Source organism: Coregonus clupeaformis, unplaced genomic scaffold, assembly GCF_020615455.1.
Source record: "Coregonus clupeaformis isolate EN_2021a unplaced genomic scaffold, ASM2061545v1 scaf0530, whole genome shotgun sequence".
In the NCBI taxonomy this organism is placed as follows: Eukaryota; Metazoa; Chordata; class Actinopteri; order Salmoniformes; family Salmonidae; genus Coregonus; species Coregonus clupeaformis.
Window position 1 is genome coordinate 92,525 of NW_025533985.1, and position 15,596 is coordinate 108,120.

The 15,596-nt window shown below is 42.7% G+C and overlaps 1 protein-coding gene across 1 annotated transcript; it reads left to right on the plus strand.

Annotated features, from left to right (window-relative positions):
- The first annotated feature begins 1,857 nt into the window (after positions 1-1,857).
- LOC123485001 (zinc finger protein 79-like) lies at positions 1,858-10,120 on the plus strand. The gene is made up of 2 exons (XM_045215836.1): positions 1,858-1,963; positions 9,665-10,120. The coding sequence occupies exons 1-2, from the start codon at positions 1,900-1,902 to the stop codon at positions 10,060-10,062; spliced, it is 462 nt and encodes a 153-aa protein (XP_045071771.1). The 5' UTR covers positions 1,858-1,899; the 3' UTR covers positions 10,063-10,120.
- The last annotated feature ends 5,476 nt before the right edge of the window (positions 10,121-15,596 follow it).

Consider the following 15,596-nt stretch of genomic DNA (forward strand, 5'->3'; position numbering starts at 1 on the left):
CACCATCAAAATCCGTCAGTTGAAGCTAGAGATATTGAGACGCAGCATGGGCTGAGTCTTAATCCACCCCATCTGCCTATGTTGGCCTTCCGCAACTGCGGTGGAAGGTGCCCGAGCTACAGCGGTGTTTGTCAGACCATGATACATCCCGAAAATCGATCTTCTCACGGAAACGTCTGTAGCGTCCGAACGGTTTGGCCTAAAAAAACTATTATGGAAAAGGGACTATTTTCTTCCGTTTTGCTCCACAACCCCCTCGTCTGAAGGTAACCCGTACAAACAAATGGAAGTAAGGGGTTAAATATTTGTCCAAAAATATTTCCTGAGTTTTCTTATATCTCCTAGATATGGGACAGACAGTGGATGAATCAAATGACCCTCCATTGTTAAAACAGTGGATGAATCAAATGACCCTCCATTGTTAAAACAGTGGATGAATCAAATGACCCTCCATCGTTAAGATAGTGGATGAATCAAATGACCCTCCATCGTTAAGACAGTGGATGAATCAAATGCGTTATTATCTTAAATATTGAACAAAATGTGGGCTACAGAGAGAAACAGAATAGTTCAATTTGAAACCATATGGCATAAAATATTACAAGCACTAGATATTCAAAGGATGAGGAAGGAGAGAAAATCAGATTGAGACAAACAGGATGGGTGGATATGGTGGGAACATGTGGGTCTGAGCAGGTGGGATGTCAATGTTTTGTAGTAAATGTTTAGTTGTCAATTGTCTTTGTCTAAGTATGTCATTGTAGTCAGAAAAATACAATATAATCTTTCAAAAACATACAGTTATCTATTTAAAAATAAATATCCCAAGTAGAGATATTTACGGGTCCAAAAGACAGTTCGAAACGAAATAATTTCTACAAAATGAAACAAAACATACATAAAGAACTGGTTTAGATTATTAAATAGACCTACAATAACAATAATAATAATAAAACTAATCATAAATACGAAAATAAATAAATACAAATTTGAGAAATTGCATCAAACCTGAATAGCGAGTTGAACAAAGTTCTCATCTTTTTCAGCTAAAACGTTTCTAAGAATTGAAAAATCTGTCTGTGCCCTTGAGCAAGGCACTTAATCCTAATCAAATCAAATCATCAAATCAAATCAAATTTTATTGGCCACACGCGCCGAATACAACAGGTGCAGACATTACAGTGAAATGCTTACTTACAGCCCTTAACCAACAGTGCATTTATTTTTAATAAAAAAGTAGAATAAAACAACAAAAAAGTGTTGAGAAAAAAAGAGCAGAAGTAAAATAAAATAACAGTAGGGAGGCTATATATACAGGGGGGTACCGGTGCAGAGTCAATGTGCGGGGGCACCGGCTAGTTGAGGTAGTTGAAGTAATATGTACATGTGGGTAGAGTTAAAGTGACTATGCATAAATAATTAACAGAGTAGCAGCAGCGTAAAAAGATGGGGTGGGGGGGCAGTGCAAATAGTCCGGGTAGCCATGATTAGCTGTTCAGGAGTCTTATGGCTTGGGGGTAGAAGCTGTTGAGAAGCCTTTTGGACCTAGACTTGGTACACTCCGGTACCGCTTGCCGTGCGGTAGCAGAGAGAACAGTCTATGACTAGGGTGGCTGGAGTCTTTGACAATTTTGAGGGCCTTCCTCTGTAAGTCGCTCTGGATAAGAGCATCTGCTAAAATGACTAAAAAAATAAACCATTCCCCTTGTCGGCTTCTTTTCACTATAATCTTTCTCCTCTACCTGTCGTTTTAGTATAAGGAAAAAGGCCTCCATCTTCACAATGAACAGTAACCTAGGCCAAGGCTCCGTTCACTCGCTCCCTCTCTCTCCTCAGCAGCAGGCGCACGTGACGTGAGCAGTCGGAACCAGTTTCAGCTGGACATAAGCTGTACGTTTTATGGTGTTGCAATGGTCTGACACAGATAACAAGCTCCACGCGGTCATCAGGAGGGGTCCAGTCGGTAAATACATTTTAATTGCACATACCCCAGACTCGTGGCAATTATATCAGATCCAAGACAAAAGTCGGAATTTGGGACCAGGATCCCGGGTCGGATCTAGGAATTCCGGGTCTGTTAGACCCGTGCAGAACTCTAGCACCAACTCCTCTGTAAAGTACAAATGAACAATAAAAGGGGACATGAATAGCCATGCTAGCCCAATGACGACGTGTGCAGAGAAAAGTACAGCCACTAGCTAGCATGTACAGCATTCACAAATCAACAGATACAAAGTTAATGACTGAAATGAATACATATCACAATATCATGGTGGGAAACCATTATAAAACACTGGTAGTAATATCAGGAATGGAACTATTCAGATTCTGGAACTATACAGATTCTGGAACTATACAGATTCTGGAACTATTCATATAACCAAGCTGCTTGATGTCGGGAGAGGTTGTGTTTTCTCTAGCAGGAGGAGCTTGGCTTCTTATATGGTGTTGAGTAAAGCTTAAACCATGTATTTAGATTGTAGGTAGGTATTGTAGTTAGGTATTATAGGTAGTTTACTTAGGTAGTTATTGTAGGTTATTGTAGGTTATTGTAGGTAATTATTGTAGGTAAGTATTGTATTCGGCGGACCCCGGCGAAGCACGAGGCTAGCTAACCTACTACTTGGACCAACAAAGCTAGCTAGCTAGCGGGTAGCTACTGGTAACTTTTAGCAACTGTGGTTAGTTGTTTCCAATGTTATTTCACGCTTAAGAGTACCTGTAATTGAGCCAGCTAGCTGCCTACCATTCAGCTGTTTTTCTAACCTCATTATCCGAGGCATTAACGTTAGGTGGTTGGTAGCTGCTGTACTTAATTACAGCTACTGATTGCAGTCTGCCACCCAGACAGCTGGCGTCGGGTAAGTTTGGCTTTATACATAGCTTGGGCTTTGTCGAGTAAGGCTTAAACTATGTATTTAGATTGTAGTTAGGTATTATAGGTAGGCATCGTGGGCTGTATATTATTAGGTATTATAGGTAGGCATCGTGGGCTGTTGTGGGTAGTTGTTGTATGTAGTTATTGTAGGTTACTTTTGTATTCGGCGGTGCGGCGGTGCCGGGTGTAGCACGAAGCTAGCTAGCTAACTCACCTCCTGGACTAGTTGGAGTAGCTATTAGCAACGGTGGCAACTAAATACAATATCCTTTTAGCCAGCTACATTCGTTCGCAGCGACGCCGTTTTTCAAACAAAGTCAACACAGCAGCCATTGCTAGCTAGCCAACACTACCAGCTAGCTGTACTGTGGTAGCTAAATACAATATCTTTGTGCTAGCTAGCCAACGTTTAATTATTGCTGCGTTATGAAAGAACTAGACACGGACACGAATTATCTGTTTAGTGTGTTAACACACTATTGGTAGTTTGTTGTAACCAAGTATTGGTGCTAAACTGTGTGTTATTGGATGCTAGCATGCTAGTTAGCTATGGCGTCATAGTTAGCTAGCTGAATAAAGTAAGTTGAGTCTATTCCTTGAAACATTGAACCGCTGTAGTTTACAACAATTCTAATTTCTAAAGTGGAAGTTGGGAGAGTTTTATTCGGGTGGTTCAGTGAAACAATTATAGTTTCTGAGGTGGAAGTTGGGAGAGTTATATTTTTTTGGTAAGGGGAGGCCCTGCTCTCTCCTTTCCCAGATGTTTAGTTCATTTCATTCCGATCTCCTCTGCATTATTGTAGCCATCTGCTACAGCCTGTCAACTATGCCTCTGCCTATCCCTGTTCTCTCCTCTCCGCACAGGCTACACAAACGCCTCACACCGCGTGGCTGCTGCCTCTCTAACCTGGTGGTCCCTGCACGCACCCACACCTGGAGTTCAGGTCTCAGGCAGCCTCTGGAACTGCCGTTCTGCTGCCAACAAGGCTGACTTCATCCCAGCCTATGCTACCCTCCAGTCCCTCGACTTCCTGGCGCTGACGGAAACATGGATTACCACTGAAAACACTGCTACTCCTACTGCTCTCTCCTCGTCTGACCATGTGTTCTCGCATACCCCGAGAGCATCTGGTCAGAGGGGTGGTGGCACAGGAATCCTCATCTCTCCCAAGTGGTCATTCTCAATTTTTCCCCTAACCCATCTGTCTATCTCCTCATTTGAATTCCACGCTGTCACAGTCACTAGCCCATTTAAGCTTAATATCCTTGTCATCTATCGCCCTCCAGGTTCCCTTGGAGAGTTCATCAATGAGCTTGACGCCTTGATAAGTTCCTTTCCTGAGGATGGCTCACCCTTCACAGTTTTGGGGGATTTCAACCTCCCTACGTCTACATTTGACTCATTTCTCTCTGCCTCCTTCTTTCCACTCCTCTCCTCTTTTGACCTCACCCTCTCACCGTCCCCCCCCTACTCACAAGGCAGGCAATACGCTTGACTTCATCTTTACTAGATGTTGCTCTTCTACTAATCTCACTGCAACTCCCCTCCATGTCTCCGACCACTACTTTGTATCCTTTTTCTCTCTCGCTCTCCTCCAACACTACTCACTCTGCCCCTACACAGATGGTAACGCGCCGCCGCAACCTTCGCTCTCTCTCTCCCACTACTCTCTCCTCTTCCATCCTATCATCTCTTCCCTCTGCTCAATCCTTCTCCCTCCTATCTCCTGATTCTGCCTCCTCAACCCTCCTCTCCTCCCTTTCTGCATCCTTTGACTCCCTGTGTCCCCTATCCTCCCCGGCCGGCTCGGTCCTCCCCTCCAGCTCCGTGGCTTGATGACTCATTGCGAGCTCACAGAACAGAGCTCCGGGCAGCTGAGCGGAAATGGAAGAAAACTAAACTCCCTGCCGACCTGGCATCTTTTCACTCCCTCCTCTCTACATTTTCTTCATCTGTTTCTGCTGCTAAGGCCACTTTCTACCACTCTAAATTCCAAGCATCTGCCTCTAACCCTAGGAAGCTCTTTGCCACATTCTCCTCACTGCTGAATCCTCCCCCCCCCCCCCCTCCTCCTCCCTCTCTGTGGATGACTTTGTCAACCACTTTGAAAAGAAGGTTGACGACATCCGATCCTCGTTTGTTAAGTCTAATGACACTGCTGGTCCTGCTCACACTGCCCTACCCTATGCTTTGACTTCTTTCTCCCGTCTCTCTCCAGATAAAATCTTGCGACTAGTGACTGCAGGCCGCCCAACAACCTGCACGCTTGACCCCATCCCCTCCTCTCTTCTCCAGACCATCTCCGGTGACCTTCTCCCCTACCTCACCTCGCTGATCAACTCATCCTTGACCGCTGGCTATGTCCCTTCCGTCTTCAAGAGAGCGAGAGTTGCACCCCTTCTCAAAAAACCAATACACGATCCCACTGATGTCAACAACTACAGACCAGTATCCCTTCTTTATTTTCTTTCCAAAACTATTGAGCGTGCCGTCTTTAGCCAACTCTCTTGCTATCTCTCTCAGAATGACCTTCTTGATCCAAACCAGTCAGGTTTCAGGACTGGTCATTCAACTGAGACTGCTCTTCTCTGTGTCACGGAGGCTCTCCGCACTGCTAAAGCTAACTCTCTCTCCTCTGCTCTTGTCCTTCTAGACCTGTCTGCTGCCTTTGATACTGTGAACCATCAGATCCTCCTCTCCACCCTCTCCGAGCTGGGCATCTCCGGCGCGGCTCACTCCTGGATTGCGTCCTACCTGACCGGTCGCTCCTACCAAGTGGCGTGGCGAGAAGCTGTCTCCGCACCACGTGCTCTCACCACTGGTGTCCCCCAGGGCTCAGTTCTAGGCCCTCTCCTTTTCTCCCTATACACCAATTCACTTGGCTCTGTCATATCCTCACACGGCCTCTCCTATCATTGCTACGCTGACGACACACAACTAATCTTCTCCTTTCCCCCTTCTGATAACCACGTGGCGAATCGCATCTCTGCATGTCTGGCAGACATATCAGTATGGATGACGGATCACCACCTCAAGCTGAACCCTGGCAAGACGGAGCTGCTCTTCCTCCCGGGGAAGGACTGCCCGTTCCATGATCTCGCCATCACGGTTGACAACTCCGTTGTGTCCTCCTCCCAGAGTGCGAAGAGCCTTGGCGTGACCCTGGACAACACCCTGTCGTTCTCCGCTAACATCAAGGCGGTGACCCGATCCTGCAGGTTCATGCTCTACAACATTCGGAGAGTACGACCCTGCCTTACACAGGAAGCGGCACAGGTCCTAATCCAGGCACTTGTCATCTCCCGTCTGGATTACTGCAACTCGCTGTTGGCTGGGCTCCCTGCCTGTGCCATTAAACCCCTACAACTCATCCAGAATGCCGCAGCCCGTCTGGTGTTCAACCTTCCCAAGTTCTCTCACTTCACCCCCCTCCTCCGCACACTCCACTGGCTTCCAGTTGAAGCTCGCATCCGTTACAAGACCATGGTGCTTGCCTATGGAGCAGTGAGGGGAACGGCACCTCCGTACCTTCAGGCTCTGATCAGTCCCTACACCCAAACGAGGGCATTGCGTTCATCCACCTCTGGCCTGCTGGCTCCCCTTCCTCTGCGGAAGCATAGTTCCCGCTCAGCCCAGTCAAAACTGTTTGCTGCTCTGGCACCCCAATGGTGGAACAAGCTCCCTCACGACGCCAGGACAGCGGAGTCACTCACCACCTTCCGGAGACATTTGAAACCCCACCTCTTTAAGGAATACCTGGGATAGGATAAAGTAATCCTTCTACCCCCCCCCAAAAAAAAAAACATTGTAAAGTGGTTATCCCACTGGCTATAGGGTGAATGCACCAATTTGTAAGTCGCTCTGGATAAGAGCGTCTACTAAATGACGTAAATGTAAATGTAAAAATTCAGATTCTGGAACTATTCAGATTCTAGAACTATTTAGATTCTGGAACTATACAGATTCTGGAACTATACAGATTCTGGAACTATTCAGATTCTGGAACTATACAGATTCTGGAACTATTTAGATTCTGGAACTATTCAGATTCTGGAACTATTCAGATTCTGGAACTATTCAGATTCTGGAACTATTTAGATTCTGGAACTATACAGATTCTGGAACTATACAGATTCTGGAACTATTTAGATTCTGGAACTATTTAGATTCTGGAACTATACAGATTCTGGAACTATACAGATTCTGGAACTATTTAGAATCTGGAACTATTCAGATTCTGGAACTATTCAGATTCTGGAACTATTCATATTCTGGAACTATACAGATTCTGGAACTATTCAGATTCTGGAACTATTTAGATTCTGGAACTATACAGATTCTGGAACTATACAGATTCTGGAACTATACAGATTCTGGAACTATTCAGATTCTGGAACTATTTAGAATCTGGAACTATTCAGATTCTGGAACTATACAGATTCTGGAACTATACAGATTCTGGAACTATACAGATTCTTGAACTATTTAGATTCTGGAACTATTTAGATTCTGGAACTATACAGATTCTGGAACTATACAGATTCTGGAACTATTTAGAATCTGGAACTATTCAGATTCTGGAACTATTCAGATTCTGGAACTATACAGATTCTGGAACTATTCAGATTCTGGAACTATTCAGATTCTGGAACTATACAGATTCTGGAACTATTCAGATTCTGGATCTATTCAGATTCTGGAACTATTCAGATTCTGGAACTATACAGATTCTGGAACTATACAGATTCTGGAACTATTCAGATTCTGGAACTATTCAGATTCTGGAACTATTTAGATTCTGGAACTATACAGATTCTGGAACTATACAGATTCTGGAACTATACAGATTCTGGAACTATTCAGATTCTGGAACTATTTAGAATCTGGAACTATTCAGATTCTGGAACTATTCAGATTTTGGAACTATTTAGATTCTGGAACTATACAGATTCTGGAACTATTTAGATTCTGGAACTATTTAGATTCTGGAACTATACAGATTCTGGAACTATACAGATTCTGGAACTATACAGATTCTGGAACTATTTAGAATCTGGAACTATTCAGATTCTGGAACTATTCAGATTCTGGAACTATTCAGATTCTGGAACTATTTAGATTCTGGAACTATACAGATTCTGGAACTATACAGATTCTGGAACTATTCAGATTCTGGAACTATACAGATTCTGGAACTATTTAGATTCTGGAACTATTCAGATTCTGGAACTATTCAGATTCTGGAACTATACAGATTCTGGAACTATACAGATTCGGGAACTATACAGATTCGGGGAACTATTCCGATTCTGGAACTATTCAGATTCTGGAACTATACAGATTCTGGAACTATTCAGATTCTGGAACTATTTAGATTCTGGAACTATTCAGATTCTGGAACTATTCAGATTCGGGGAACTATACAGATTCGAGAACTATACAGATTCGGGAACTATTCCGATTCTGGAACTATACAGATTCTGGAACTATTCAGATTCTGGAACTATACAGATTCTGGAACTATACAGATTCTGGAACTATTTAGATTCTGGAACTATACAGATTCTGGAACTATTTAGATTCTTGAACTATTTTGATTCTGGAACTATTTAGATTCTGGAACTATTTAGATTCTTGAACTATTTAGATTCTGGAACTATTTAGATTCTGGAACTATTTAGATTCTGGGGAATTATATCAAATGAAATTCAACACGTGGACTGTTTCAACGTATTTCTGTCTCCAATAAAACAAACATTTCAATTTATTATACTCAAAATGTCAAGGGGTAGCCCCATCTTAACTTAACCCCTTATGTACCATTCTAGCCCCATCTTTACCTTAACCCCTTATGTACCATTCTACCCATCTTAATTTAACCCCTTATGTACCATTCTAGCCCCATCTTAACTTAACCCCTTATGTACCATTCTAGACCCATCTTAACCCCTTATGTACCATTCTAGACCCATCTTAACTTAACCCCTTATGTACCATTCTAGACCCATCTTAACCCCGTATGTACCATTCTAGACCCATCTTAACTTAACCCCTTATGTACCATTCTAGACCCATCTTAACTTAACCCCTTATGTACCATTCTAGACCCATCTTAACCACTTATGTACCATTCTAGCCCCATCTTAACTTAACCCCTTATGTACCATTCTAGCCCCATCTTAACTTAACCCCTTATGTACCATTCTAGCCCCATCTTATCTTAACCCCTTATGTACCATTCTAGACCCATCTAGCCCCATCTTAACTTAACCCCTTATGTACCATTCTAGCCCCATCTTAACTTAACCCCTTATGTACCATTCTAGACCCATCTTAACTTAACCCCTTATGTACCATTCTAGCCCCATCTTAACTTAACCCCTTATGTACCATTCTAGCCCCATCTTAACTTAACCCCTTATGTACCATTCTAGCCCCATCTTAACTTAACCCCTTATGTTCCATTCTAGCCCCATCTTAACTTAAGCCCTTATGTACCATTCTAGCCCCATCTTAACGTAACCCCTTATGTACCATTCTAGCCCCATCTTATCTTAACCCCTTATGTACCATTCTAGACCCATCTTCTTAACCCGTTATGTACCATTCTAGACCCATCTTACAGGGATTACCCATGAATCATGACTATCAACCAATCAGCATCCAGGATCCACATTTACGGTTTTATAATGAGGGATCTAGTCTGGATTAAACCTCATTGGAAGAAGAGCAGGAGATTTCATTTAGATATCTCTCTGTTTAACTAAATACTCTGTCTTTGGCAGGAGAGAGACCAGACTCTCATTCTGACAGACGCAAGAAGAGTTCTTCGGGGGAACCAGACACAGAGATGGCCAAACCAGTGAGACGACACCACTGCTCCCAGTGTAGTTTGAGTTTTAAGTGGTTATGGAAGCTTATACAGCATGAGGGGACACACACATGGGAGAAACCACACCCCTGCTCCCAGTGTGGAAAGAGATTTACCCTGTTAGGGAACCTGAAAAAGCATAAAGGAATACACACAGGAGAAAAGCCTTTCCAATGTTCCCAGTGTGGAAAGAGATTTTCACGATCAGAGCACCTAAAATCACATGGTAGGACACACACTGGGGAGAAACCACACCACTGCTCCCAGTGTGGAAAGAGATTTACCCAGTTAGGGGAGCCTGAAAAAGCATAAAGGAATACACACAGGAGAAAAGCCTTTCCAATGTTCCCAGTGTGGAAAGAGATTTTCAGGTTTACAGCACCTAAAATCACATGAGAGGACGCACACAGGGGAGAAACCATACCATTGTGCCCTGTGTGGAAAGGATTTTACCCAGTTAGGGAACCTAAAAAAACATGAGATGAAACACACAGGAGAAAAGCCTTTCCAATGTTCCCAGTGTGGAAAAAGATTTTCACGATCACAGGAACTAAAATCACATGAGAGGACACACACGGGGGATAAACCACACCACTGCTCCCATTGTGGAAAGGGTTTTACCCAGTTAGGGAGCCTGAACAAACATAAGAGAATTCACTCTGGAGAAAAGCCTTACCACTGCGCCCAGTGTGGAAAGCGTTTTACCCAGTTAGGGAGCCTGAACAACCATAAAATAATACACACAGAAGAAAAGCATTTCCATTGTTCCCAGTGTGGAAAGAGATTTTCACGATCACATGACCTAAAATCACATGAGAGGACGCACACAGGGGAGAAACCGCACCACTGCTCCCAGTGTGAAAAGAGTTTTACCCAGTTAGGAAGCCTGAACAAACATAAGAAGAGAATACACTCTGGAGAGAAATCTTAACATACTTTCCTGGACAGAGGACCTTAAATCACATGACAGAATAGAGAGGCTGTGTTCTGACTTATTTATTTATTTTTAAATGAAATCATATTGTTTATGATATTGTCCCCTTTAGCTCAGTTGGTAGAGCATGGCGCTTTGGCAACGCTAGGGTTGTGGGTTCTTTTCCCATGGGGGGCCAGTATGAAAATGTATTGACTCACTAACTGTAAGGCTCTGGATAACAGCATCTGCTAAATGACTAAAATGTAAAAAATATGAAATCTTACTCAGAAATAGGCTTAGTTTTGTTTGAGTTTTTCCCGCTCGAGACATGATCATGTCTAAAATCAAATTACAATTTAAAAAAGTTTAATTTGGATTGATGGAATACAAGTACTGTATGAACCCTCAGATGTTCATTATATGATTTGGATATTTAAAACATGTAAATGACTAAATTGATTAATCCAATGTGTATTTCTTGATTTTAACCTTGAAACCTCTTTAAGTTAGTTATTGTGTTTCATTGACTTCATTTGTGTACTAGTTTTCCAAGCTAAAGATGTAGGAAAACTACCTCATGAATGTTCATTATATACATCTACATGATGTATTGTTACACCATGTAGGAGCAGTATAGACCTAGTCTGTTCATTATATACATCTATATGATGTATTGTTACACCATGTAGGAGCAGTATAGACCTAGTCTGTTCATTATATACATCTATATGATGTATTGTTACACCATGTAGGAGCAGTATAGACCTAGTCTGTTCATTATATACATCTATATGATGTATTGTTACACCATGTAGGAGCAGTATAGACCTAGTCTGTTCATTATATACATCTATGTGTTGTTACATGTAGGAGCATTAAAGAGCTAGATGCTTATTTTGATACTGTCTGTCTGTTTGACTGACTGACTGAATAAGAAATTGCCTTAAATACAGATGTAAATCATTTATTCTCACTCATTAAAAATCTTCACTAATCAATCAACACTTACTTCTCTTTGTACGTCTCAGTATAATATTGTTGGCTATTTAGTTAAAAGAAAAACAGCTTTAGGTCTGAAAAACAAAAACTTTTCCATCAATTTCTGGTTCAGTAGCTTCAGCCCAACATCACAAGTGCCTGAATTATTTATTTCCACCATTGCACTGTATACACAGAGAACCAGCATCATAGACACAGAAAACCAGCATCATAGACACAGAAAACGCTGCATCATAGACACAGAAAACCAGCATCATAGACACAGAGAACCAGCATCATAGAAACAAAAAACCCTGCATCATAGACACAGAGAACCATTATCATAGACACAGAAAACCAGCATCATAGACACAGAAACCCAGCATCATAGACACAGAAAACCTGTATCATAGACACAGAAAACCAGCATCATAGACACAGAAAACCAGTATCATAGACACAGAAAACCTGTATCATAGACACAGAAAACCAGCATCATAGACACAGAAAACCAGTATCATAGACACAGAAAACCAGCATCATAGACACAGAAAACCAGCATCATAGACACAGAGAACCAGCATCATAGACACAGAGAACCAGAATCATAGACACAAAAAACCCTGCATCATAGACACAGAAAACCAGCATCATAGACACAGAAAACCAGTATCATAGACACAGAAAACCAGCATCATAGACACAGAGAACCAGCATCATAGACACAGAGAACCAGCATCATAGACACAGAGAACCAGCATCATAGATACAGAAAACCAGCATCATAGACACAGAGAACCAGCATCATAGACACAGAGAACCAGCATCATAGACACAGAAAACCAGCATCATAGACACAGAGAACCAGCATCATAGACACAGAAAATATATATAACATTAACAGAAAGAAAACCCTGCATCATAGACAAACAGAAAACCAGCATCATAGACACAGAAAACCAGCATCATAGACACAGAAAACCAGCATCATAGACACAGAGAACCTGCATCATACAGTGCATTCGGAAAGGATTCAATCCTCTTCCCTTTTCCAACATATTGTTACATTACAGCCTTATTCTTAAACGGGTTAAATTGGGGGTTTTCCTCATTAATCTACACATAATATCCCATAATGACAAAGCAAAACGTTTTTTTTTTCTTCAAATTTATAAAAACAGAAATACCTTATTTACATAATAAGTATTCAGACCCTTTGCTATGAGACTCGAAATTGAACTCAGGTGCTTCCTGTTTCCATTGACCATCCTTGAGATTTTTGTGTTTTGAGTCCATCTGTGTTAAATTCAATTGATTGGACATGATTTGGAAAGGCACACACCTGTCTATGTAATGGTGCACAGTTGACAGTGCATGTCAGAGTAAAAAACCAAGCCATGAGGTCGAAGGAAATGTCAAACTGAGCAATCGGGGGAGAAGGGCCTTGGTCAGGGAGGTGACCAAGAACCCGATGGTCACTCTGACAGAGTTCCTCTGTGGAGATGGGAGAACCTTCCAGAAGGACTCCCAAATACAGGTAAGCTTGTAGCGTCATACCCAATAAAACTAGAGGCTGTAATCGCTTCCAAAGGTGCTTCAACAAAGTACTGAGTAAAGGGTATGAATACTTACAGTACCAGTCCAAAGTTTGGACACACCTACTCATTCAAGGGTTTTTCTTTATTTGTTATTATTTTCTACATTGTAGAATAATAGTGAAGACATCAAAACTATGAAATAAAATTTGTTTTATATACCTTTTGATTTTGGATCCCGCAATGCTGTTAGCCACAGTTGCTGTGACCGCTACTATCTGTCCCGGGATCCTGCCAAAACGTCTCAAGTTGTTTGCCGTAGCTAGCTACTAGCCTAGCTGGTAGCTATCAAGCTAGCAGGGTTTTTCCACGAACAGCTTGAACACAGCCCGCTGCGCGGTTAGCCCTTGGTGGCTGGGACCGCGGAGGTGTCCCACGCTAATTGTGGCTGTATTCCCTGCTACCTGACCTGGCTGAAACTGTGTTGTATAGCTACCAACATTAGCCGATGCTGCTACCAACATTAGCCGATGCTGCTACCAACATTAGCCGATGCTGCTACCAACATTAGCCGATGCTGCTACCAACAGCAGCACGTGCAAAGACGATGCTTTCGTGTTCACCGCTCTGAGAGGATTTAAAGGAGGACACATCTTTTTAGTTTTCGCCATTTTTGTGTGTTATTTTTTTTAGAATTCCCTGTAAGGGAGAGAGACAAGGAAGCCCAGAAATCCTAGCTGGCCGGCAGTCTCAAATGGAGGACGCTATTGGACGTTTTCAACGCTGCAGGAGCTGTGTTTATTTTGCTTTATTCCGGGACAATGTGGACCGCCCGGACTTTCAATGTAGCAACTGTTTGCTTGCAGAGAACTACAGGGGCGAAGTGGCTACTCTTAGCAAACAAGTGGCAAACTTACACATTTACATTTTAGTCATTTAGCAGACGCTCTTATCCAGAGCGACTTACAGTTATTGCATACATTATTTATTTTTTCATACCCCCTGTTGCAAACACCATGCTCTATCAACTGAGCTACATCCCTGCCGGCCATTCCCTCCTCTACCCTGGAAGACGCTGGGCCAATTGTGCGCCGCCCCATGGGTCTCCCGGTCACGGTCGGCTATGACAGAGCCTGGATTCTAACCAGGATCTCTAGTGGCACAGCTACTGGGGAATCCTCCACAAGCTACTGGGGATAATAGCGCACAGTACTGCCACTCCTATTTGCCATCTCTTCAATCGAAGCTTACAAAAAAGTGTGTGCCCTCAGGCCTGGAGGGAAGCAAAAGTCATTCCGCCACCTAAAAATAGTAAAGCCCCATTTACTGGCTCAAATAGCCGACCAATCAGCCTGTTGCTAAACCTTAGTAAACGTTTGGAAAAAATTGTATTTGACCAGATACAATGCTATTTTACAGTAAATAAATTAACAACAGACTTTCAGCTTATAGGGAAATTGATAATAGAAAGACGGTGGCTTGTTAGACCAGGAAATATCACATTTACATAAGTACTCAGATCCTTTACTCAGTACTTTGTTGATGCACCTTTGGCAGCGATTACAGCCTTGAGTCTTCCTGGGTATGACACTACAAGCTTGGAACACCTGCATTTGGGGAGTTTCTCCCATTCTTCTCTGCAGATCCTCTCAAGCTCTGTCAGGTTGAATGGGGACCGTCGCTGCACAGCTATTTTCAGGTCTCTCCAGAGATGTTCGATCGGGTTCATTTCTGGGCTCTGGCTGGGCCATTCAAAGACATTCAGAGACTTGTCCAAAACAGTTTGGACCTACACAGTACTGTTACACCATGTAGGAGCAGTTTGGACCTACACAGTACTGTTACACCATGTAGGAGCAGTTTGGACCTACACAGTACTGTTACACCATGTAGAAGCAGTTTGGACCTACTCAGCATTGTTACACCATGTAGGAGCAGTTTGGACCTACTCAGTACTGGTACACCATGTAGGAGCAGTTTGGACCTACTCAGTACTGGTACACCGTGTAGGGAGCAGTTTGGACCTACTCAGTACTGGTACACCATGTAGGAGCAGTTTGGACCTACTCAGTACTGGTACACCATGTAGGAGCAGTTTGGACCTAGCTGCCTTCTTGGGATATTATCTGTTCATTTGACTGATTTCCTAAATGCAGATGTGCAGTAGTATGGTTGGTTGTTTTAAATTCTCACTCATTAAAGATATTCATTAATCAACACATGCTTCTCTCTGTACGTCTCAATATAATATTATTTAATGAAATAAATGAAAAATCAACTTTTTGTCTCAAAATAAAATGAACATTTCCCTTGACTGTGTTACCCTTCCCGCCCAGCAGATGGCGATGTGCCTGTTTCAGGCGATGCTGCCAGTGTGACGTATAATCTAGTGGACGGGACGCTTCTGCAACAACAAC

Bases quoted from the DNA above. Each gene is read 5' to 3' on its own strand.
- LOC123485001 (XM_045215836.1), top strand. From the start codon at position 1,900: ATGGTGTTGCAATGGTCTGACACAGATAACAAGCTCCACGCGGTCATC. The intron at 1,964-9,664 runs GTAAATACATTT...TGTCTTTGGCAG, and splicing joins CATCAGGAGGGGTCCAGTCG to GAGAGAGACCAGACTCTCAT.